This window comes from Punica granatum, chromosome 6 (assembly GCF_007655135.1).
Source record: "Punica granatum isolate Tunisia-2019 chromosome 6, ASM765513v2, whole genome shotgun sequence".
NCBI lineage: Eukaryota > Viridiplantae > Streptophyta > Magnoliopsida > Myrtales > Lythraceae > Punica > Punica granatum.
The window spans coordinates 1,890,729-1,917,924 of NC_045132.1; the positions used below are offsets into that span (position 1 = coordinate 1,890,729).

The following is a 27,196-nucleotide window of genomic DNA, read 5'->3' on the forward strand; positions in this document are numbered from 1 at the left end:
TACTCAATTTAGTTTCATATAGAAGACAACGACATGTTCTATTTTTAAAATAGGACATGTATCTCACGTTCGCTGATAATCCCAATAATAAATGTTTGAAAAGGAAATTGGAACCCATTATACAACGGGTATAACATCCGTTAAATTCTTATAGGGAGTTTCAGCATCCATTATAAAGCTTTTGGAAATATCAGCGTATATATATATGTAGCTTAGGATGTTCTTCATTCTATTTTAGAGGAGGGGTCGACACTATAAGATGAATTTGCGAAAATTTCCCATTAATTTATGCAATTGGAACATGGGGGTTATATTATAATGTGCTACAAATTAAGCAACAAAATGAAGAAGCTATATAATTTTTTTAAATGTATGTATATGATATACTAGCCATCGCTTGATCACCTGATGAACAGCAGAAATGCATAGACTGCTACATATCGTGCATGAAGAAAGGCAGTGCCATCTCAGCTCATGCAGGGAAGCCACGTCAAGTTGGATACTCTTTCTGCCATAAATATACATACATATATACGTATAAAGATTATTATTTGTCTACTGAATAATTTAAATGAAGGGTAGCTTAACATGTTTTGACATTATTCATATTACAGAATCTGAAGCTTTTCTTTTCTTTTCTTTTTTTTGCGGTCATGTAATTTCTTTTGGGTTATTGAATCTAATTAAATATGTAATTAGAACAATAAAGATAGCAATTAATTAGCTCAAAGTCCATTCCCTTTCGATCCAAACACAAATAGTATAAGAATGGTAATAACCTAAGAAATTACGAAGTAAGGGAGATTCATAATAGACGTGAATTTAAATAAATATATATTTTTTTAATCAAGAAATTTGTACGATTATGAACCAGTTAATCAAGGGTGTTATACGGCTAATAAATAGAAGGTAAGTGTCATTAACTTGCTAATTTCTTCCTACATAAAATGGGGTGCAAGATGAACGCGTCGATAAGAAAAGTCCAAGGGAGTTATTTGACTCTTTACTTCTCTGCAGCCTTAAGAGGTTGGCCTAGTGGTAAAAAAGGAAGGCAAATATCCACCCGATCTCATATTCTAATTCATTTGAGGTCTTTATGATTGATCATATTTATCCGTTTCGTGTGTCGTAGGGTGCATCGGATTGGAGCAATTAGTTAAGCGAAGCCTGGATCTCCAATTATTTAAAAATAAAATAAATCTTACCAACATGAATCAGTTTAAGAGGATCGACGCTTGTTTCGCTTAAACAAGATCTCGAATTCGAGTTCTTGTGAATGCAAAAAATTCACACTGTAAAAGTTTCACCTCTTAATAAGACAACTCGGTTCGACTAGACTAATCATGATCAAATTCGATTTTCGAATGTCAAGTTTTACCCAAAAAAAAAATCTCTTTCTCCTCAGCGGACAGAGAAAGAGAGAGGGAAGGAACAAGAGAGTAGGATGCCCCTACACCCTTCTGACCAAGTGAAAGGCCTGGCCTTAAATTGTGTGCCCTTTCTCATCTTTGAAATTTTTTTTTTCTAAGTGCCATTATTAATTTGTGTCTTATGAACCGTTTCTATAGTTTTAACTCTGTAAGCCGTTGGCTCATATGTTATAGTTAGATTAGCATAGCATGTATATACAAGAGATGGTTCTTCGTCCCTTATCAAATAAGAGAGAGAGAGAGAGAGAGAGAGAGAGAGAGAGAGAGAGTTCTTTATAATCAATCTCTTTGTTTTTCTCTAACGAAAGATTTATAACATGCAGTTATGCTCTGCACAGTGCAGAGGAGAGATTATCAGGATGGAAGCTTGAACTTCTTTTAGTGAGATAATTTTAACATATTAACTAAAACTGATTTCATTCAAGTCGGGTTGGCCCTGTCATGAAGTGGGGAGCTTAGATTTTAGTTTGTGTAGGGGAAGAATATTAAAAGTAAAAATAGAAAGGAAAAAAAAAAAAGAAGAAGAAGGAAAGTAAGTTGTAGGTAGGGAGCTCGAAGTCCCAAAAGTCCTGTGGACTATCGAAAATTACGTGCCATCGATCAAGTAAAACCATGCCATCTGTTGGCTCTTATAAGAAGTTGAAATCAATTCCTCCCAGCTGTTTCTTAAGCCAAAAGAAAAAAAACAGAGGTGGAGAGAGAGAGAGAGAGGAATGATAAAAGGTATAAAGTCCAGAAGTCTTTTCTTACCGAAAGAAATTCGAAAGGTCATTGAATCATCAAATCCTCAGTTCAAATTTCAGTGACTATACTTTAACTGGCATTTAAAAATTAGAAAGTTATCATAGAATCTCGTTATTCTGTCAAGTCGACGCTCGAGGAGCATGAGAACACTTCATTTTTCCCCCAAAAACAAGTTCAGATGTCCTTCAACTTATTTTTATTTTTATTTTTAATTTGGTTTCATCCCAGCCATTGATTCTTCCCAAAAAATTTAATTACAGAAAACATTGTGGTTTACATAGAAGAATCAGTTGAACATAGATTAGTATAGGTCCAATCAATGAGGATTATTATTATTATTATTATCCTTTTAATGAACTAATAAGATAACATCGATTTTCTCTTTTTCGGAGTGAACCCTAATATTCGAAAATCCAATTAGATCACGACTAATTCAATCGAGCCTGGTCGACCCACTAAAGGGTAAAACTCTTTCAAGGTATCATTTCATATTCGAACCCGAGACTTTATTTAAATAAAATAAGTGTCGAATCGCTTGAACTAATTTACGTACGTCGATTGTTCCTGTTCATAAGTTATTTCGAGCCACATTTAGCATTTGCCGCGGAGATTCAAGAGAGAATTCATTGCTGCTTGGAAGTTAATTAGGAACTACGAAACATATCGAAATTTGCATTTTAGAGAGAGAGAGAGAGAAAAGAATAGAATTTAGAGATAGATTCGGGGCAGAAAAGATACCCTCAAAAAGACAGAATCTAGTTATATATTATTACATACACACACAAATAATACATACATATATATATATATGTCCATATAAAGAGGACAAGATGCTTCAGTCAGAGACATTTCTCCATCACCCACAACCTGCATTCATATAGTTGAGTATAGTCTGTTATCCCTATATATATATAGACCATAGCTAGGTGAGGCTAGGGTTAGCTTTTTAGCTGCTAGCTAGCTATAGCAGGCTTCAATTTGCATGCATTGGGTTTCTCCAGGGAATATTAACACTGCATTTCCTTTCTGGGACGGATGATAGGATGCTGACTCAAACACGATTCAAAGAGATCAATGGACTGTGATTTGAATTGAATCCACTGTCCATTCGCTACTTCTAGCCATATACATGTGAAGCATCCACTTGAGAGTAGCACTTATTATTCATCAAAAAAAAAAAAAAAGAAGCAAGTATCAATATTGATATCGTTTGTTTGTTACATGAGAATAGCGTACATTATAAAATTGAAACTTATAAGAGAATTTCATGAAGTGATGAGAAAAAAAAAGAGTAATATTGCTATATGTATTTCATATAATTTAACACATTATTACTCTTGCAATTGACTCACCCGGCTAGTTCATCTGTTTCATGAATTAAGTTGGTACCTTTTTCACATGTCGCATGCGCGAGGTATAGCATTATCAAACCGCCATGTTTCCAAGCCACCCCTCCAAATGATTATGTCCCAATTTTGACTTATTAATGAAAGCAAATGCGCTGCTAACATGGTGTTTGCAGGATTTTCTAATTTAGTTGATGAAATAAATGTTAGAAATAGCAAGGACAAAATGATGATGGCAGTGGCTTAACGCTCTATAATAATTTTTGGCTCCAAGTTGTTTTTCTTTTATTTATTATTCGGAAAAAAATCTTAGGAAACGAATTCTAATGAATGCTCATAGCCTCTATGCTCCAGCTGATTAGGATAAGCTTCATATAACATAACAGCTAATTATATATATGCGAATATATTCAATACAAAATCAAATGAATAAAAATGTTATATCTGATATCAGATTCCCATGTCATAATTTTGAAGATGCACCATGTTAAATTGTATGATTACCTGTGCTCTCATATTATTATAAAATAAATTATCTGATCTACATTTTTTTTCTTGCTGAATTAATATTGTATTACATCATTTGATACTTTCAAGGAATACTAATTGTAATTTACGAAGGATCCTCGTTACCTGTGGATAAGAAAATAAATACTTTTTTTTTAGTCTTTTTCGCTTTATTGCATGGTAAGATCTTGATGGGTGGCCTCTGAGGATCTCCCATATACATAGGATTCAGGTAATCTAACTAAGATATTCTTAACATATTAATCATCCAAAATAAAACAAATTGAGAAAAACGTAAAGAAAGATAAAAAGGAGAGGGTAGAATTTAGGGAACAAGAAAACCGAGAGGGGATAGTTTCTTTCTTCTTCTTCTTTTTTTTTACTTTTTTTTCCTTGAAAAGAGAGAGGATAAATTTTTATTTTTTAATGAATACAGGATAGAGTTGCGTATTCGCTTTTCCATGAAAGCCATTGGCGTGCCCTTTCAGATGTACTGAACCTAGGTCCCCAAATGGGGAAACTTTTCATCAATTTCCAATGCATCATCGCCAATGCCGATGCAATAGTTCATTATAACATGCAATATATATATATATATATATATGTCACTTTTATAAGAGAAATTGCTGTATGAACATGGCTCACCGTGTAAGAATTTTTACTCTTATAATTACGAAATGTGAGATAGTTGATAAATTATATTGTTAGCATATCATTTTCATAAAAATTCAACATCTATTAAAAAAAATATTATCATAATTGTGAGAACTAGCTTCCGACAATAAAAAGAGAACACCTACAGTTTAATTTATTTACTTTTAAACGCTACTGTTGTCACATTCACATGCAAGCAAACGCTTCACAACTCTTTAATTTTCACTTCAAAAGGCCCATTTAAATCTCCTAAATCATCCACCCTTTCCTCTTTGTCTCTGCTATTCCAACATCTCTGCATCTCCTTCTCTCACTATTGGATTTTCCAGAATTAAGGTACTTGGGGGGAAGTCACATTTATGCCATTACACATTCCTTTCCAATTTTCCATCGCTTATATATGAGTCTTTCTACTAATAGTTCGAATGCCTTTCATTGTTGTTTATTATTTTCTTGGTTGAAATCCCATAAGAGAAAAGAGTACATTAGAAGGAGCAGTGCTGCAACCTCCGAATTCGGAGGTTTCGACCGTCTCTAACGGGGCAGAATTGTAATTAAAAACAAAAGGAGCATTTGTTTGATTGTCTCTTATTCGCATGTTCGGAGGTTGGTTTTTTGGGGAAGAAAAAGCATTTCTGTTATATAAAACATAATAATCCGAGAACTAACCCTAATTAAAGAAGAGAAAGGGGTGGTTATCAATTGCACACGCCCTTATCTAAAAACCTAAAAATTGTGTGTTCGATTCTTGTTATGATTATTCAGATCACTTAATTAATTTTTTTTGGCATTATCTATACTCTATATAAAAGTATGACAAGTTTTTTCAATTTTCAATATTTTGAAAATGTCACTATACTCTCGTGACTTTTCCTTAAACATTTTCGGCTCGTGACTTTTGCTCGCACAATTTCAGTGTATATATATATCGGTTCTTTCTATTCATTGCTTATTTTCAACGTTTTATTACCTTGCATTTCTCTTAACCGAATTAGCTATTCATCACAAGTATGTTTGTTCTATTATTATTTCATAAAGATTTATAGTTTCAAAATTTCGTTGCACCATATGTTTGTTTTCAAAGTTTGTTGTCCCAACATGTTCATACAATTTTTCTCTCATCGCTATGAATCACGTGATTATTTTCAAAACTTCATGTTTCCCCAATTTTAATTTCAAAAATACCAGTATCTTTCGTGAATTTCTTTTTATTTCCTTGTCTTTCTCTCAACCGAGTTAGCCATTTATCATAGGTATGTTTATTCTATTATTATTTCATAAAGATTTATAGTTTCAAAATTTTATTGCACCATATATTTGTTTTCAACGTTTGTTGTCCCAACATGTTCATACAATCTTTGTCTCATCATTATGAATCACGTGGTTATTTTCAAAATTTCATGTTTCCTCAATTTTAATTTCAAAAAAGACCCGTATCTTTTATGAATTTCTTTTTTGTTGCCTTGTATTTCTCTCAATCGAGTTAGCCATTCATCACATGTATGTTTGTTCTATTATTACTTCATAACGATTTATAGTTTCAAAATTTCGTTGCACCATATGTTTCTTTTCAACATTTGTTGTCCCAACATGTTCATACAATCTTTGTCTTATCGCTATGAATCATGTGGTTGTTTTCAAAATTTCATGTTTCCTCAATTTTAATTTCAAAAAATACTTGCATCTTTCGTGAATTTCTACATATCTTTTCATACATTTTACTCACATACTTTTGGTGTCTTCTATTAGTATGACTTGTTCTCACACTTTCAACTCTCTACTTATCGCTTATTCTCAACATTTATTGCCTCACAAGTTCTATCATATTGCTTCAACTAAGTTAAACTTTGTACACCTCTTCTAAAGTACGACAATTCCTAAAGTGTTACTCCAACTTTTTTTTTCTTTTTTGTCATTGATAAATTAATAATATTACCATTTTATCATTTAGTCAAATAATACGAATGTTACTAAATATCACATCTTTTAAATAGAATGACATCCTTTCATTTGTTTTAATAGAAAAACTAACTTATAAAAACTTATATCATGTTCTTTCTCATAATTATTTACTCTAACGAATGCATCATACATGAAATAATTTCTCCATCCAACTCTCACGGTTCCTCTCTCCCCTTTCCTATTTACATTGTATCTTTTCTATTTTCTTTTTTGGTTTTTAATTACTTCTTCTTTTAATTCATCTTATTATTTGATTTTGCTGATCATTGGAAAAAATATTCTCCCATTCTCTTTCTTCTACTATGATCCTTTTATTTTTTAAAAGTTTCAAAAACTAACTTGTACCTGTTCTTTCTCGTGACCTTTTAATTTCAATGTACCATTTTATGCTTTTTCACTGTAAAAGCTATCTAGCATGTTCTTTCCCATAATTGTTCACTCTGACAAACGTACCAAAGATGAAATAAGTTATCCATTCAACGTTCACAGTTCCTCTCTCCCCTTTTCTATTTACAATTGTATCGATGGATTTTTTAAATTTATGTTACGAATTTTTAAATTTTGCTTTATAGATGAATATTTTCTGATGAGTAACTGACATATACCATGTGATTAATTTCTTTCGAAAATATCAAATAACTTCAAACAATCTTTCGAAGAATTTTTCAAAATTTATATCAATTTATTTTAAAAATTATTTAAGACATTATATTGTCGGTAATTTATTTTTAAAGTCCCAATCAAATTTTTTCTGGGATTTTATGGATATAAAAGTATGCATTTGGGAGAATAAGAAAGAAAGAAAGAGAAGAAGAGTTTCAAAGAAAAGATACGTCTTATCATTAATTTCTTTTTTATTTTATTTGTTTTCTCTTATCTCAGGTTTCTTCTTCTCTCCCTATTCTTATTCTCTTCTTTTTCTTTTGTCCACAGACATCAGTTACAGTTTTATCCATTGCCACTGTAGTGCCTGTCATCACCACCTGCTAATAATGTTGCACAAGCTTAGAGTTCTCATGTTGTCAGCGTCTTCCCTTCATGAGCTCTAGGTACATTTTCGTTCTTGCTCCACAAGGGTACCTGAGTATCAATGGAGAGATAAGTTGCTTCCAATCTAATATCGATTATCAATACAATTTATCAGTTTGCAACTAAAATTAAATTTACTCTTGGGCCTTAAGTGGGATATAAAGTGTATTGTTTGTTTTTTAATTTATTTATTATGTATAAATTATGATAGATAATATGAATTACTAAAACAAATTTATATATACGTAAAATTGGGTTCGATCAACTTCCTTCCAATTTTCTTTCTTTAAACTTAAACCCGACCCTTAAGGTCTTTAATTTTCAGAATTTTTTGATTGATTTGTGCAGGTTTTTCTGAATTTTCGAGTTAAGGATGCCATTGCAAGACTATTCATGAAAATAATAACTCCATTAATTATTTTGTAAACTTTAATTGAAAATTTAAATTGATTTCTCTATTTTTTCTTTAGGATATTCCTTTGAAATAAAAGATCAAGTCAGAAAAATATATCAACTAAAAATATTTTCTTGAAATAAATTATTTTTAATTGAGTTAATTTTTTTTTTTTAAAATCTTTTCTAATATTTAATCATTCTTATCAAATTTGTATTATTCATATACGAGATTCTACACCAGTGCAACCCGCAGTGTGAAAAGAAAACATAGTTTAAAACGTTGCATCTATATTTTCATCATTATATACTATTTTTAATTCTATATAATTGTGCTATTATTAATAAATTAAAAAAATTGATGAAAATTGAAAAATAATAATTTTTTAGTGAAAGAAAAGAAAAATAACTTAGGTTGAAATAGAGATAGAGTGGGGGTTGAAGAGAAATAAGTGAAAAGTAGAGTAGAAGATGACCATGTGTGAATTGATGGGGAGCGAGATAAGAGATATGAGTTTAAAATTTGTGCAGTTTTATTGCTTTGTTATTGCCTTCAGTTTTACTTTTTTCAATATAGTGAAAAATAATGGGGATAGTTTCGTAAAATTTACAAAAATTGATGCGCGTATACTTAGATATAGTGATTTGTCGTTAGTATGCTAATTTTATAAATACTTTTTTATGTTACACATGTAAATACTATTAACAATATATATGTGTGTGTGTGTGTGTTTCCATTGAAATTAATATTTTTTATTTTTTATTAAATAAATGAAATATGTTTTGTGAATATTATTAGTCACTTTTAATCATTTTTATTTTTAATTTAATATTTAAATACCCATGGGTCCATTTGGTAGATTTCCAGGTGCCATGTCTACAATGTTAGTGCCATGTTATAAAAGTCTGTTAAAATTGACGGCAAAATGATAGCATGCTAGACGTGACATGAAACTCATAATTTGTAAATTTTCATGCAATTAAAAATTCAGGCTAGAAATAATAGCAAGGGTAATTTTTTTATTTTTTTGGTCATCAACTCTCATAGATATTATTAACTATTTTTATGTTATTTATTTATAAATTAAAGTAAGAAGAAATTTCTAACTAGAAATTATCGTAAATCCATTCAAAAGATGATACTATTAATTTACATATAATTTATATATTTCTTTTTTAAAAGATTTTTATTAATTTTGAACTCATGAACATCTTGTAGCCCATTAATTCTGATATTCTTTTACAAGCATATATTATGACATTCCATTACTATGTGTTTTAACCTTATAAAAAAAAATTCATGTGCAACGCACGTGTAAATTCATTAGTATTTATAAAATCTCCCCTATAACGAAAAAAGAAAAAGGAATATATTTGAAACAAACTCATCTCCTCTAGTGATTTATAGTCATCTCCACAAAATAATAAACTAGCTCTCATAAATGGGAAACAAATATGCTTATATTTGATAATAATTCTTTTTTTTTGTTTAATTATAGTAAGAAGAAATGTATCTTTGGCACACCCCATACCAATCTATGATACAAATCGGTTTCCCTTCAGCTCAAGTACTTGAGATGGATGTTTGGTTCCGACTGCAAATTTCAAAAATCAACAATTTATACGTAGAGTCCAACAAAGACAAAATTTATGAGTATCTAAGCTCTAGTTTATATATATGGTGGGATCTCTGTTTTTTTTTAATTATTTTTTTCCTTTTGAAAATGATTTTGGTATTTGATGTGACAAGTGCCTAAATAAGATGTTTTTCCGTTTCTTGTTTCTATTTGATTTCATTTACATATATTTTTAAATTTCGAATAAAGAACATATCATGCTGACATATATTGGGCTCTGTAAAGCGACTGCGAATCCAACCAGAGACATGCTTCTTGCTGCAATAATAAATTAACAAATAAACAAGAGAAAATAAAAATAAAAAAAGAAGAAAATTTTAGGCATTGCTGGAATCTATATATAAATATACACCATGATATCCAAAATTTAATTAATAAATCTAGGTTGAATCAAGTCAGTTCATTAATGAATAAAACTCTCCTAATTGTCATAACAACTACTATTATTGCTGCTGCTACTAATAATAATAATTGTAATTGTAATTGCAATAATCTCAAATTTTAATATTCATCATTCGGTTACATAGTTACAGAGGTCAAGTTAGAATATTCATACCAAAAATCCACTGTGATCTATATGATGAACGATTAGTATATGATCCAGAGCAATATAAATATGTAAACCATCACAAAATCGATACAATGAGTATATATATGTGTGTGCACTTGCTTTTTGCGCTATGCAAATCTATATAACATCTGACGCTTTAAGAGCCACCAAATAAATATTCGATCTCCTGTAAAAATCGACTCTAATAAAGGATTCTTGTGTTTGCGTGTTCCTACTTAATTTCTCTAAATGCCAAGTCACAGGTTGCGAAATAAACTTCTGTGACTGCTAAAGTAGCAACTTAATAAGACCAAATTATAGAATGTACCTTAATCGGTACGCCCTAAGCTTAGACCAACAACATATGTTAATTATTTATATTGCTGAACCTTAATGAATCCCAATTTTATGGAAGTTCTCAATTATCTCAATCGGAGCCCTAATGCTCCTTCTCATAATAATGGGCTGTGATAAGGTCAACCCAACAAAGAGTGGGCCAGCATTGATATTCAATCTATTGGTCATGTTCAGCACCTCTTTCCTAATAAATTCTCTTTTTTCTTTTTTTCTTTTTTTCTTTTTTCTTGGCCAGCCTGCATGATGATTCTCTCATATATACTTTCAAAATTTGTCCTCCTTTGGTGGTACATGTCGGTTTCGTCCACTTAACAATGGTCCGAAACGCGAATATAGAATGCCTTCAAGTACATTTTATGGCTCTTTTTTAGTAAATCTCGATATCGATTAAATTATTTATATTTTTAATAATTTACTTCAATTATAAGTATGTTATGTTCTTGGATATTTTTCAAAAAAAGTAAGTATTTGTCATATATTTATTAATGGTTGATAGATAGAGGTATTGGACCCCATTTTAAACCATTGTACCATAGAATTTTCAAGCAATGTATCATGGAAGCTTGAAATTCCAAAGTTCCTAAAAGGAAAAAAAAGAAGAAGAAGGAGAAAATGGCATCGGCCAACTTGTCTAAGCTTATGTGTTATAAGGGTAAATTAATTATAATATCATAAGGTTCCATTTTTATCTCAAATTTATCACAAATTTTTTACTTTTTTAAGAAAAATAATATCGTATTTATTAATCGTTTATGTTTCTATTATTTGGGTAATGTGTCTTGAGTGAACAATCTATATTACTAATAACTTTTTATTCTCTCTCTCCTTAACTCCTTATCCCTCTTACTAATGCCAATTTCTCACTTGCCCTTTTGTTGACGTATTTGGTCACTCTTGGAACTTCCCATCTGTGTCACTAACATCAGGATCAATTCTCTGGTGCATTGGATCAGATTAATTATGGGAAATGGCCTTGAACTCAACATTCCACAGGATCTGTAGCATCAGTTTAAATTACAAGCAGTGGTTTACTTTGATTATTTTTTGGCAGTTACGGAATTCAAACAGATTGAATCCATTACAACATTACAAAAGTCACAAGGAGGACTAGAGCGAGCAAATGAAGAATCAGCTTATCCCTCTGACTAGAGCGAGCAAATGAAGCAACTTGCAGACTTCCCTGCACTTCTCTTTTGATTTCACTTCTCGTCAGTCTTCTTCATGGATTGGAATAGCAGTAACAGATCGATTTGGCACTCTACAACATACATGGACGTTCAAATCCACCTCTACCGACCCTCTTGAAGGGGAAGCGGAAGCAGCTTTCCAGGCTATCTCAACAGCCGAGGAAATGAGTCATGCCTCCTTGCTTATGTTAGGTGATTCCATGGACGTCATAGATTTCCTTCGAGACATAGCTAATCTATCGTCTCTCTCATCTTTTCCTTCTTGCATTGCTAAGGCTAAAGACCTGTTAACTTCTTTTACTAGCTGGGATGCTCTGTATTGGCCAGGAAACTCGAATTATTTGGCCCATAATTTAGCTAGTCGGGCTGCATTTTGTAATCACAATGGACCTATCCTCATCTCCTCTCTTCCCACTTTTATTCTCTCTAGGGAAGCCGAGATGTAGAAGGTTATCTATTAATGATATTGTCTCCATTCAGCAAAAAAAAAAAAAAATCGACAGAGAGATTATCGGGGCAGCTCGCCGCCCAAACGCCGAAGGTGACCCAGCAGGCAACCCCACCGGAGAGTGAAGAGCTATTAGATCGGGACCAACAAACGAGACACTCCAGCTCTAAGGTTGAGATAAATTTGGGCTTCTAAAGAGATTGGGACGGTGCATCGGCAAATACAACCTTGAGCGAGGTTGCTAGTAGGGTAGGGCATGCTGGAAGACCACTTTTGAGGTCGCATTGGTGGCACAAGCCACTCTCCCCACCTCAAATCAAATCATTTCGAAGTCCATCAATAAACCGATCTACGTTGACATCCAAAATAAAATATGATCAACTTAAAGTTGTATCAAAATTAATAGACTTTCAACATTCTTTTTTTGTTACGAGTTTTCTATTTATCATCTATATCGATAGTATTATAAAAGAGAAGCAATCTTTTCTCTAACTTTTGCTTTCTCGATTTACCCATACAAAATATACCAAATTAATAAGAATCATTCATTCAAGATTAAAATAATGAAAAAACTTACAAAAGCTACCCACTCACTCTCACGTTCCTTATTTTCCCTTGGGCCTAAACGTCAACTTTATTTTATACAAATAAATACTTGAGAAAGTTAATTTACATATGATTATACATCTTTTTTTCCTCGAAGATTATAATCCTATCATTTTCATTGTGTTGCAATTAAAATTGTCTAAATTAATTAGAAGTGACATATATCCATTCAGTACATTTTTTTTAAAGTTCATAATTGAATATCAATTTCATCTATTATCATAATAAACGAGTAAAAATCGTATTTTTTAATGATTCTGTAAATAGTGTGGGTATGTCTCTGATTTCTCTATATTCATAAACGATTCAATTCGAATCTTCCAATACCAATAGAGAATACGCTCCCGACCTTTTCCTCTCTTCAACTTCGATCGCTCTTTGTCATTCTTGTCACTCTTCCCTGCTCGTCCAACTAATCTTACAAATTATAATTCAGATTGTGGAGACAACTTGCCGAGGCCAACTGGCCTCACATAGCCTCAATGTAGTTAGTGCATCCTATGTCCACGTTAGATAGACCAATCCATACACCCTCTTCATCCAGGGAGAGAGGATTGATGACTCATTTTTCTTTCCTCTCTATAAACAAATATGAAGGAATTTTTATGTATTCATAAAAAAAAAAGAGGAATTTCTAGTAAGTTTCTCCTTTCTCCTTTCATTTTCCTCATTCTCATTCATAAATACATAGAAAAAAGAAAGTTGCTATTGGAATATACATTGCATGGAACATAAGAGTGCGGAACACTTCATGAGTAGCACATTTCAATAAGTTGAGTGCGCGGACGCCTCATAGGCTAAGCATTAGCATTGTTGGAAAAAAAAAAAAACCGAAGGGAAAGAAATTTTCATTTTCATTGATTAATAAGAGGGAGAAAAACTTAAATGAGTGTCATATAGATTTCAAATCTATGTAACTGTTCTTTTTGGAAAAAAAAAATGAAAAAGGAAACATTTTTCTTTTTTTTTTTATAAGTGCTGTTTCATCATTTCATTAATCAAACCTGGTATTCACAATTACAACACTTGTCCAGGAACATCAAAAAGAAACTCTCAGTACCATCTCAAACCTAACAAAGAAGCCAAACTACATATACTAACTTTGCTCTGTTCATTAGGAAGTGTGAGAACTCTCTCTTTAACATAAGCTAAGATTCTGCTAACTGACCCTCTTATAGTGTAGGTCTGTTTTTTTGAAGAATTCTGCAGTTCCTCTCCTTCCATATAACATAGACATAAAAGGACCACAAATTCTTCCAGATTATTACATCGAGTTTTCTTCCTTTTCATGGAATTGATCCAAGCTGCTTCGGAATCCCAGTCCACCACTTGCTTACAAACTTCAAACCTAGTAAGTATACTCAACCAAACACACTTAGTAACAGGACAGGAGAAAAACAGATGATTCCTACTCTCCATCTCCTCCCCTCAATACTCACAATTAGCATTCTGTAGAATACTCCAATTCAGAAGTCTGCCTTTAGTAGCTAGCCTATTATGCCAAACGAGCCAGCAAATGAATGCAAGTCTAAGGATGCATCCAGGAAACCAGATCGACCTACACCAATCTCCTTTCACTCCTCTAGGCTTTAACCGATTCCACGCACTGATTGAAGTGAACTTACCAGTTTAGCAAGCTTTCCATACAACTAGATCAGATTCCCCCAATACCAGCTGAGCTACCATAGTTTGAATGACCAAGGCTTGGGGATCCTTGCTCCTAGGCCAATGCCAGGCGCCTTCCCTTAGTACTACATCCAATTTTGCCTGCTTAGAGATGGTTGGAAAACAAAGAAATGATCTGTCACAAAAATCCACAAGTAGACCAACAGGCTACCAAGAGTCAAACCAGAAAGAGATAGTAGAATCATCCCCCGCCTTATTCACTATGAGGGGTCTTGCAACTTCTCTAAGTTGTAGCAGTTTTCTCCAACTCCAGGAACAATCACCGGGAGCCTTGAGTGACCAAAAACACCTTCCCTTTATAAGATAGGTATGCGCCCCCCCATGCCACCCGTAAGGAGCCGACTTTGATTAGTAACATCCATATATGCTTCAGGCCTCTCACCTTATTCCAACAGCCCAATTTCTTAATCCCCAAACCTCCGTGATGCTTAGGGAGACAAACAGTATCCCAACTTACCTTGGCTCTGCTTGTGAGTTTATCTGAGCCCGGCCATAAGAATGTCTTGCACCTTTGCATAACAGCCTCGATAATACTCTTAGAGAGTATAAAAATCGAACACCAATAGTTGGCCATTGCAAGTAAAACAGAGTTTCTCATAACCATATATAAAAGTAATGAAATAGCTTCTGTTACCTTCAGGAAGTGTAATCGAACAATGAAGTAGCTTATTCCTTAAAACGACCAGTGACATATTATCCTTAACCAGCAACCAGAACCTACCATTAATGGCAAACTAATAATTATTCCAGAAAACCCAGCCCTGCCACTTTTTAGAGAAATCTTTAGCTTGAGGTTCCTTAACACGAGTCTTTAACAAGCAACAAATATCCACCCGGTGATCCTTTAACAATTTCTAAACCACCCTTTGTTTCATGGGGTCATTCGAACCCCTTATGTTCCAAGTTAAAACATTCATTTGGGAGGAAGAGAAGAAGAACCTTTCACCTTTCTCCCTTTCCTCATACCTTGGACCATTTATACTGCTTGAGTCACACCTGCAGAAGCTTCCCTTGGTTTGCGACCAACAAAACCAAAGTCATCTGGGTCTTCCACTTGGGTTGTATCGTTTACATCTTCATTAGGATCTTCTTCTTGCTCTTCCAACACAACCTGAGTGTCTTCCTCAACCACTGCCAAAAGAGTTTTTTGATCCACTATATCCTCCACCATTACTTTAGGCTCAAGATCAACCCCAGTTTTGTTGGAGGGTGTTGTTTGCAGAGCTTCCAGCATTATCAACAACTATAGTCTGCTGGGAAACACTAGTAGGAGCTTCAGAGTTTCCAGTCTTCTTCAACTTTGCACCTACAGGTATTTCATGCATTGGTTTCCTAAACCCTTTGTCAAGCTTTGAACATTCATGTCTGAAAGCATGACATTTTGCACATTCAGGGGGCAACCACGGTAGTTTGAAACCAATCTCCCAGACGAAATTATCTTTTTTCAATCTGAGAGTCTCAAAAATTTCCTTGCATGCATCCACCTCTACGCCATACTTTAGCAAAATTGAAATATGGATATCATACCCTTTGTGCTTACCGAGAATCTGACATTCTTGCCCCGCAAATTTGTATACCATTGCAACCACATTCCCGAATGCAAGTGCCGTCCCCAGAAATACTCCAACCAAGCAATTATACCCATGGCTTCATCCCAGCTCCTCAATTTCCTCGGGTGGACAGATGAGCACCTCCCCCGCTTCCACCACCTGCTTGAAGTATTCCAAATTCTGCTTGACATAGGAAAAAGCTGCTTCTTGTTCGGTCCCCATCAGTATTGCCTTGTCCAGTCGCTTTGGCAGTGCCCTGCTTCCTCTCCATGTTCTGACCTCTACCATCGACCCTTGGAGCAGATAAGCGAGCTTTAGACAAGGATCTGCCACAATTAAAGACTACATTTGAGACTTTCACTGCATCGTTCTGAGCTATTGCAGTCGGAATTTTCAACTTCTTTGGTAACGGAAGTCTGGTTTCCGGTGACCTGAGCCTTCCCCGAAGAGGAAGCCCTATCTGCTGACTGTCTTCATGATCACAAACCAGCGGCTACTGTTCACAGAGGGACACGTGGCTACCGATAAGCAACAGCGCAGGTTAACATATTAACGTACACCAGAGAGCAAATCCGTACCACACGATCAAAATGAAAATAGTTTTTCAAATCAGAAATAAATTTGAATTTTTTTATTATTTTTGAGCGCGTTATTGATTTTAGATCCATGGGTCAGCCACCCATTTGGGTGTGCTTGGACTTAAAAAAAATTAATTCAATTTCACTTATATTCAATTCAATAATATAATTATTATTTTTTTAAAAAAAAATTTACCTATTCAATTCAATTTTTAATACTAAATTCTTTCAACTATTCATTATTTTTTCTACAATTCAACAACACAATCATTATTTTATCTTAACTATTCATTACTTTTTTACATTTTTCTCATAATTTAACAACACAATCATTACAAATCAATTAAAACAAAAACTCAACTTAACTTTAAAATTAAATACAAAATCTTTGGTCAATATGGAGAGGGGGAGTGTCTCCATAAAAAACCCAGTCCTACGTTCGAAGCTCTAAGGCCACGTTTGGTTCGCTGGAATAGAATAGACAGGGAATAAAATAAAAATTCTGATGAATTTTTTTGGTTTGGTTGGAGGGAATAGCAAAACTGATAATTATAATTTTGATATTTGGTTGGATTGAATAAGGAATGGAAAGAATAGGAATAGGGTAAAAAGATAGAAATGTCATTCACGCTAAATTTAATGGGTTATATAAGATAAACAGACAATTTTAATGGCAATTTTTATAATTAATAAAAAAATAAACATTTTAAATAATTTAAAATTAAATAATTTTTAAAAATTAATTATTTTAATAATTTAATAAGCATAATTATCTAAAGACTTAACAAAAAACTTATCTTAATAAAAACATGTTCTCTTACAATTAAAAATTATCATATATTATAATTTAATTACTAATTAAATAATTAACAATGAATAGAAATTTAATAAAAATATTTTCAATCATTAAATAAATTTTAAAAAATTAATTTTTTAATTACATTACTAAAAAGTGTGCTTACTAATAAAATTAATTATTTTAATAATTTAATAAGCATAATTATCCATAGAATGTGATAAGAACAAAGATGAGGAATGTTACACTTTGCTTGACAATTGAAAAAAACAATTATGGAGGAAGATTCAACGAACGGCTTATGGGAGACAAGTAATGGAAGACATGAGTCATGAGGCCACATATTTTATCCCCTTAAGTTCATTTAGCATTTACAAGATGAGTAAGTTGCAATATGCATTACACAATACGCCCCAACTTGGGCAAGAGCCATTGACCAAGTTCATAAATACAGAACTGTCTGGTAGTGCTGCTCTGATATGTAAGAAGAGTAGTAACCCTATAACAACAAATAATATTCTTGAAGAAAATGACTGGAAAAAAGTTGAGATATATATCTCCATTGTGAAAAATCTTCCTCCTTAGCAATCATGACATCTTCTACTAAAGCTGAGAATCTCCATAGAAATCCCTTATCTATGATTTCACACTTCAAAAGCCAAATATTTTGACTATCCATTCACCACTGTAATGACTTAAAAATAACAGTTAGAAACATCTTCACGCAGATCCCTTGGCGATGCAAAATAGTGTGTGTGGGACACACTCCCTCCTTCCTTTCTCCACTCCTTCCCTGTCTTTCTCATTGACTGCATTTTCCATCCAAAACAGGGCTTTTGACAATGTAATTGTTGCCCTGGTAAAATCTACCACTGAGCTTAAAAGACAGCATGAATTACCAGTAAATGTACCCAAAAGCTTACCAAAAGAGGACGAAGAATTGTGATCAAATGGGACAACGGAGCGTCGGATTTCGAAGATAGGAAGCAGAGCATGTTCTACTACTGCTGCTCCTGCTATTGCTGATGATGATGATTCCTGACAAAGAAGAAAACAGGGGAGGAGCCATTAGATTGCACGGGAGCTCCAAGCCTCCATCACTAGCTCTAGCTCTTCTCTCATTCATTAGAAACAAGGACCAAAAGCTCAATCAAGAAGACCATACCTTCAATTAAAACCTTGACTGTCCCAACCACCAAATCTTAATTCTAATTTAGACCTTCAATGGAAGGAACTAGCTGAGGTCGACAAAATACCTAGGATGAAACTGAGGATGAAGCTGTCGACTTGGAGAGGGATGCTCGGAGGTCCTGTCTATAGGTCAGGAGCCAGGAACCAGGACGAGGACGGAAACAGCTTGGCTCGCAGAGGCTTCTCCTACAAAAATAAACATAAAAAATTACTCAAATGGGTGGAATAAACGAGAAGCAATCAACATTGAAAAAGCAAGTGAAGAAATCCCCGAAGATTTGAACCCTACCTTCTTCGGATCGAGGGAGGTCCGCGAGCTTCCGTCTCTCCTCCGACTTTCCTACTAGCAGTGGAGTGGCGGAGATCAACACCGCAACCTTTTTCCTCTACGAGACGAACGAATAGACAGCAAAATGCGAGGAATCGATGAGAAATTGCTTGGCTTGGCGCTCTGCCAGGGTTTCAAATGTTCTTCCGAAAGGGAAATGTCGACCTCTTAAGCATTTTTATGGGATGACATGCGATTGTAATTAGTGAAAGAAGACGAGGGTATTTTTATCCTTTCGCATCCATTTTCGGATTCGGAAATCCTAATCCGGACAGTGCTGGGGGCATCCCTAATCTGCATATAAACCAGATAAATCAGTCATATCGGAATACTTATTCCGCAATTCAGTAAACCAAACGCCAGACAATCTATTACGTACGGAATAGCTATTCCATTCCTTACCTAATCCCGCGGACCAAACAGGCCCTAACAGATAGAAAAATGCCGGACCCCACATGATCCAACGGGCGAACTCTGACTCGATCAATTTCCTTCCCCCCTCTCTCTCCTGCCATTGTTGACATCTCAACAATTTCTCTCTCTTCTCTCCCTCGCTATATGTCTCTCTCCTTCAAATCTACCTGGACTGGACTAACCCCTCCCGTCTCTCTCTCTCTCTCTCTGTCTCTGTCTCTCTGTGTCTGTTCCAAAAATCTCCCGTTTTTAGATTCCTTTCTCTATGCGAATTGCAATCCAATCCCAGTCCCAATCCCTCTTCCCCTTCCCCCCCAAATTTAGCTAACGGATTTTCAATCCCGCGTTAAACTTTCTCCCAACTTCCCCCGGTCTCTTTCTCTCTCTCTCTCTCTCTTGCCATCGAACAAGAAAACCCAAAACCCTCTATCCGACAGGTTCTCTTGATCCTTCCCAGGAATGCCCAGATTGGGATTTCGTTCCGTTCTGCAGAGGACTGCCGTTTAGGATTGATCGGAGATCGCGGGTCACCCGAAAGGACGGATCTTTTCGCTTCTCAGTGGCGGGACGGTCTGGTGCTTTTCGATTTTTGGTGGAAGGGGCGGAGGAGATCGGACTTGGGTCCCCCCGCCGCCGCTGCCGCCCTGTTCTTCAGATGCGAGAACGCCGCGTGGCGGGCAACGAACCGTTGTCGGGGCTTGAGCTCTTCCGCCGTCGCGTGATTGTACCATGGTGCCGGCGGCGGCGTCCTCACCTGCTTTCTCCCTGATCGCCGTCCTGGGTTCTCTCCTCACCATCTGCGCCGTCTTGGTCGAGTCCCAGAATGAGCCAACCGACCCGCGATCTCCCCCTCCTCCGCTGTTAAGCCCTCCACCGCCTCCGCCCCCTCCTCCCCCGCCTCCCCCTTCCCCACCCTTCTCGCCGCCTCCTCCCTCCCCTCCTCACTCGCCATCGCCGCCGCCTCCACAGCACCACCGAAGATCGCCTCCTCTGCCCCCTCCTCATCGCCGGCGGCACCATAGCCAAACCAGAGCCCCTCCACCGCCGCGCAAGCATGAGCTCAACACTGGGAAGAAGGTCGGGCTACTCTTCATAGGGATCGTCTCGATATTGCAGATCGTGGTGGTGGGGTTCTTGTTTTACAAGAGACGGCAGCTCCTCAGGGTCAAGGATGGGTTCCAGACGTGTTCATGAAAATGCCCCAATGAAAGCCATCGAATCGAATTCAATCGGGGTCAATGATGAGAAACGGTTCTCAGAGGGATGGATTCTTGATTGATCGGCTAATTGGTTGATTCATAAATGGGAGCGAGTGGAAATCTCGGTTCGGAGCTTATTCAATCACACGAGCCTAATGAAGTTCGGTGTTCTCTTAGGGATCAGGTGGTAAAAATTGTTATGAATTGCCACTTTCTTCTTGCCCCTGTTGTTTCATTCTCGGTTTATCGAGTTGTTCTTTGTCTCTAATCTTTTTTCCTTTCTTACATTTTCATCACTAACATATCTGTAAATTACTCTTGATCTATTGAAGGATCTCTTGTTAACTCGGAAATTCAGTCCTGAGTTATTAGTTTGCGATACTTCTTGTTATTGTCATTTGCACCAATCGAAAACTCTGACATAGTTGAGGAAATTAAACCATATTTGCTGAGACCATATGGATCATTGCTGTTTTATTGGAAAGCTGATAGATCGAAGCATGTTGAGGTATTTATGAATCAAGACCGTGTTCGGTTCGGTTGAAGAAGACCAGCATTTGGAGCAAAGTTTCTGGTGGGCAGATTTGCTTGTAAGTTTACCTTGTGGAAGTGATGATTCTTGAAAAGGTAGATTCGGAATCTTTTGAGTTGGTTCATCCTTTATTACGGTACAAGGTTCCCTGTTAGTTAGGATCTCAATATCAGCTTGCAGAAATAAGTGTTTTTACGGCAGAAAATTTGGCAGCTTTATCATTAATTATATCTTGCTCTCAAATCTGCGATTGCGACATTGATGTGTCTCGTACGAAGATGAGAACGAGTTAGAAGGTTGTTGCATTTGCTTCGGAGTGCTCGGTTTTCAATATGAGTGCATTCTTGTTCTGCAAATTGAGGTTTGAGAATGTATGTCAGTAAGCTTTAGGAATGCCTCCTCTGTTTCCTGGATGAAGGAATGTGAAATCAGCACTGATAACAGAAAGGAAATTCGGTTTTCTGTTAGGTAGGTTAAGCTCGATTCTTGGAAATCACGAGCCATTTTCTCTGTTTTGTTTCCCCTTTGCCGTGTCTATAGCAAGAAACAATTCTACCTTCCGCACTTCTATAAAAAAGACCTTTTTTTTTTCATTCAAGAGGCAGTTTGTCGACTCGGTACAGTTTCCGTTTCCGGTGTATCATATACTATTTGAAGTTATTTGCATCCGAGGCTCTGTAACAACATGGATAAGTATTTAAAGATGAATTACTTGGGGAGTGTGATTCGATCATATATGTGATTAGATCTTATATGATCATAGTTTGATCAAGAGCATTTCAGAAGACAGCAGGAAGAACACAGTTACAGGCTGTTGGCTGCTGGCTTATTATATAGTTCAGCTCCTTTCTAACAAAAACCAACTCTTTTGACTAATTTCGCTCCATCTCTTTTGAGTATTCTAATGAAGAACATACAAATCATCAAATCACACCTATACAAGTAGGACCAGCAGCCACAGGGACCGTGTGTGTCTGAGTGTCCCGGCCATCGTTTTCAGAAGAGAACAGCACAAGCTATGAGATTAACTTTTTATAATGTGATTCACATCATATTAAACTAGCAAACGAATTCTTCAAGGAATCGGGTGATACTCCGGACCCGATAGTCATTTCTCGGAGAAGGTGATCATTGGATTGGACGTTCACATTGAGACCGGAAGGAAACTGGTTTTGGCCGGCCATGTGACAGGTCGAGGGCCATCCCAGGGGTAGGGTATGGAAGATGGGTCAAAGGCACAAGCTGGTTAAATTCCCACTCTAGGAAAAACACGTTTTCCATATCGACAATTATTGAGAGTCATCAAAATCGACGCGTTGGATAAATTAGAATGCATGATGAAGGGAAAAAAAAGAATATATATATATATATATATATATCTTATGACTTTGACAAATGTAGTAAAAAAGAATCGCAAATTGTAGTGCAGTTAGTAAGAGCCTATTTGGATTATGAGCAATGCTCAACTCTGCTCAATCCAATTTGCTACTCGACAAAGTGGGTTTGCGTTTTCAAAGTTGTGGGTCCCAGTAGCACAACGGTAGGTCAACTTGCTCGAGAAACCATGCTTCTGAGCAAAAGACCGTTCGAAGGCATGCCAAACAAAGAAACGTGAAGCTCCTTCCTCCTTCCAAGCATCGGTAGGGTTCGAAACTTAAACCAAATTGGCTGCAGGAATCTCAAAGCGAGGGCGGAAACTCCCGATTAGTGAGTGGGTTTCGTCAATTTCATCGATTACTCACCTCCATTCTGTCAATTTCGTCAATTTCACAGACTGTGCGTCCATGACGAGCAGTGGGCAAAGGAGCTGCGCTTCACAGTGAAAAGAGGATATTGTCAGCAGTTATTCGCGGAGAACTATGCTCTAGCACGCGATGTCAGATTTCCCGAATAATGCAAAATTGTAGGGCCCCCTCCAAGTGCTCTGTTCTCGGCTCAATTTGTGATGCGAACCTCGACGAACCTGCCGCGAGACCCAACAACAATAGAATGAGATCAAACCCGGGATCGTCCAATAAAGGTTTCAAGGATAGTGAATATTGAACCGATGACTATAAAGAGCCACAAACCAATATTATAAACGGAATATTGACCCGCTAGCTATAAAGAGCTAGAAACCAATATTATAAATGTCGGGAATCACAAGTTATCACACTTGCAATATCTGCAAAGTTGCTGAGCAACAGTTCGGAGAAAATTTCTCTCACAAAGTTGAATGAAAACTGATCTATCTTTTCTAGGGAGGCCACATGCCTATTTATAGAGAGATACTAGCTGATAACCTAAATGGGCTAATGGGCTTGGCTAAAATAAATCCTAAGAGTAATGAGCCCAAAATGAAATAGGCTCAAGTAATTGAAAAGCAATTGAATTCAGCCCTTTGAACTAGGATCATCTTCTAAATAGATTTCTAGGATATGAACGGTCGTGACTTCTTGTTCCATATGCAACCCGCCCACGAGCTCGACTTCTCCTCCGTGGACATGCAATAACAACCTTTGCATGGTTTATTTGATTCACTTGGCTCGTGCTCTTGTACTTGCTCTAGCTGGCACATGCTTATCACAAAGCTCGCCTTCATGCCCGACCCTATCATCCTGGGATTCTTCCTTAAGCCCGTGCGAAGGGTCCTCTAGCTGGATCATATCATTCCCCCTCTCTTCTAAAGGATTCGTCCTCGAATCTATGACAACGGACTTGATTGGTGACTGTTCTGGGGGCATTTGCTCGAGAAAGACATTCTTGAATTCATCACTTTTCTCGCCAATGGACCGCTTGATTTGAAGTTGCTTTTCATCCATTTGTTTAGGTGGAAGCGACAATAGCGTTGCGTTCTGACCATCGCTGTCCAGGAATTGAGAAGCACCATTCTCTTTGCTGTTGGATTGAAACTTAGTTGTGGGTTTCTCTTTTTTTTGGCTTAAAGGCTATTTTCTCTTCCTTCTTCGTCGAGGAACCCCACTTCAATTTACAAGAGGATGAACCAGAAGTTTCGTCATAGCCATCTAGCAACTGTTCAATCCGCTTGTCTCGCCTTTCCAACCGATCGTAAATCTCATCAACCCACATATTCATGCGCTCAAATTGTTGCTGCATATCTCGGATCATCATGATGTAATCAATTCCTCCATTATTCTGATCATTTCCACTGCTTTCTTGTGGCATGATGAAATCTGCAAGTGAAACTTTAGAAAATAGAGATGGACCTCACAACCACTCGCTCACGTGTTTGCACTCAAATTAATGTTACTCAACACTCGTGTTTCACTCAATTTTAGGCTTTTACCCTCAGATATACACACCCACTCTTGCCTTTTTTTCTCTCTAGATTTTCTCCTCCTCAAAGTTCCTAAGAAACTAAGCAATTCAATCGCAAGAGTAAAATCAATCGATTAGCCCAAAGCACTTATAATCATTGATTTCAAAAATTGAATCAAATTTAGCATCCAAACCTAAACGAGAAAGGAAATAACGTGATAGATGAAGTTAATGAAACAACTGAGATGTACAAGGAAGATTTGTGGGAATAAGGAAACAAGAGATTTATGAAAAGTATCGAAATGGAAGGAATGAAAGATTCTAAGAGACAAGAACGGAATATGATAAGAAAATATTCAATTAAAAGGAAACAATATTAGATTTCCCAACTGCACCTTATATGCCAGTGGTTCATCAAAGTAAACAAGAATATATAATGGAAGGTAATTCAGAGGTAGTGGCAGATATGGAAGAAAATAACAGGAAACTTTTGGAATTCCCTACTTTACTTGATTAGCAGTGATATCTAAGGAAATTTCTTTCACTCCAAAAGTAAAGATTTCACAAACAATTGTTCTTTCCTTTCTTTCTTTTTTTCAACTTTATTTTCCTTTTTTTCCTCTATTTTTTTTGGACGAATTTTTTTTTTGGACCTCCAATAAGATAAACTGAAATTTTAGGGTTCTTTAGCACAGTTGGAATCAGCCAACAAAAATCACAACTTCTATAAACGATTTACGAACCCTAAGAGCAATGGATAACAAAAAACGAAATAAGATAGATGAAACCTGGATTGGAGCCAAAGCTCTGATACCAAAATGATGCGAACCTCGACGAACTGCCGCGAGACCCAACAACAATAGAATGAGATCAAACCCGGGATCGTCCAATGAAGATTTCAAGGATAGGGAATATTGACCTGATGACTATAAAGAGCCACAAACCAATATTATAAACGGAATATTGACCCGCTAGCTATAAAGAGCTAGAAACCAATATTATAAATGTTGGGAATCACAAGTTATCACACTTGCAATATTTGCAAAGTTGCTGAGCAACAACTCGGAGAAAATCTCTCTCACAAAGTTGAATGAAAACTGATCTGTCTTTTCTAGGGAGACCACATGCCTATTTATAGAGAGATGTTAGCTGATAACTTAAATGGGCTAATGGACTTGGCTAAAATAAATCCTAAGAGTAATGGGCACAAAATGAAATAGGCCCAAGTAATTGAAAAGCAACTAAATTCAGCCCTTTGAATTGGGATCATCTTCTAAATAGATTTCTAGGATATGAACGGTCGTGGCTTCTTGTTCCACATGCAGCCCGCCCAAGAGCTCGACTTCTCCTCCATGGACATGCAATAACAACCTTTGCATGGTTTGTTGGATTCGCTTGGCTCGTGCTCTTGTACTTGCTCTAGATGGCACATGCTTATCCCAAAGCTTGCCTTCATGCCCGACCCTGTCATCTTGGGATTCTTCCTCAAGCCCGTGCAAAGGGTCCTCTAGCTGGGTCATATCAATTTGCCCCTTTAAGAAGCGGTGAACGTGGATTTGGGAGAAGCATCCGCATTAGAGGTATGTTCCATCGGCCTCTGTCTCCATTAGTGCTTCTCGTTTGAAGTTTTCCCTTTGTTTTTCTTCGTTGGCTGCTCATTGAAAGCTCAATTGATGCTGTGAGACGAATATTGCAGCTATGCCCTGAAAGCCCATTGAAAGCTCAGTTTCCTTTTGTTTTTGTTACGAGTGTGATTGCTTTTGTTCTCTGGTGTTATACAACTTGCTAAAACCGTTTGAGCTGTTTAGGGATTATTTTGTTGCAAAAAATAACAATGATTTTCCTTGTCTGAGAACCTATTGCTGCTCTTTTTTTTTCCAAACATAGTCTTATGGATTTAACCGAGACGGGAGTCGCTATTTGTTTGTTTCTGCATTGTCTTTCTGCTGCGAAGTTTTGTTTGTCTGTCATTCATTTTGTTTTGCCTGTTATTTGTGGAAGTTTTGCTCCACCAAATGCATGCATCATGGCTCCAAAAGGGGAAAATATCATCGACTGGAGTGATGAAATGGAGTTAGCTTTCCTAAACGTAATACTTGAGAAGTTGAGAAGAACACACACTACAACATGGAAGACTAGTACTTGGAAGGAGATCACAGCTGAAATGATCAATCTATTTCCCGATAAGCAACTGTGTTTGCAGAAGGTAAAGGACAAGCATCAAAGAATGAAGACAAATTTCACCCGATTTTCTGAAATAGTCAGGCATACAGGCGTCAGGTGGGATGCAGACACAAACACCATCACAGCCGACCCAGATGTTTGGGATATGTTTATAAAGGTACATGCTCGTTATTTTTTTGTTCGGCTTCTATTGTTGTTTTGAATGAATTGTCACTGATCTCCTTCGAGCAATGTCGTACTTCTTCGTATAGAAGAATATGGCGTACAATACTTTCCGGAGCAAGGGCAGTAAGCACTACGATTTGCAGAAGCAACTGTTTAGTTCTTCAGTGGCTACCGGTGCTCTTCGCATATCCTCGACCGATCCACCTCCAACTTTAGAAGAAGAACGCTGGTTAAATGATGAATTCTTATCTAGGGGGAAGGGAAAGCAGAAACAACATATCGATCTCGGAGAAGGCTCCGACGAGAGTGATGACTCCGTCCATATTGCAAAGCCCATTCTAATCGAGTCTCGACGTCGAGTGTCAAAAAGAGCTCAAAGCAAGAGCTCATGAATGCAGGAGTGCATGGACATATTCAGGGAGAGTTTCACGAAGAAGCCACAGGAGACCCCACCGTCGGCAAAGA

General features: G+C 36.3%; 1 protein-coding gene and 1 long non-coding RNA gene across 3 annotated transcripts; one reads left to right on the forward strand and one right to left on the reverse strand.

Annotated features, from left to right (window-relative positions):
• Positions 1-17,792: 17,792 nt before the first annotated feature.
• On the reverse strand, positions 17,793-19,195 carry LOC116210254. 2 transcript variants are annotated; one of them, XR_004157447.1, is made up of 4 exons: positions 18,941-19,195; positions 18,626-18,837; positions 18,384-18,498; positions 17,793-18,269 (listed from the first exon to the last, which is right to left on the reverse strand). It is a non-coding gene; the product is annotated as an uncharacterized LOC116210254 (long non-coding RNA). The 2 variants fall into 2 exon arrangements; XR_004157446.1 differs by having other exon boundaries at positions 18,717-18,837; positions 18,941-19,173.
• A 322-nt stretch (positions 19,196-19,517) lies between these two features.
• Positions 19,518-20,973, forward strand: LOC116210243 (extensin-like). The gene has a single exon (XM_031544096.1). The coding sequence runs from the start codon at positions 20,123-20,125 to the stop codon at positions 20,585-20,587; it is 465 nt and encodes a 154-aa protein (XP_031399956.1). The 5' UTR covers positions 19,518-20,122; the 3' UTR covers positions 20,588-20,973.
• Positions 20,974-27,196: the final 6,223 nt, after the last annotated feature.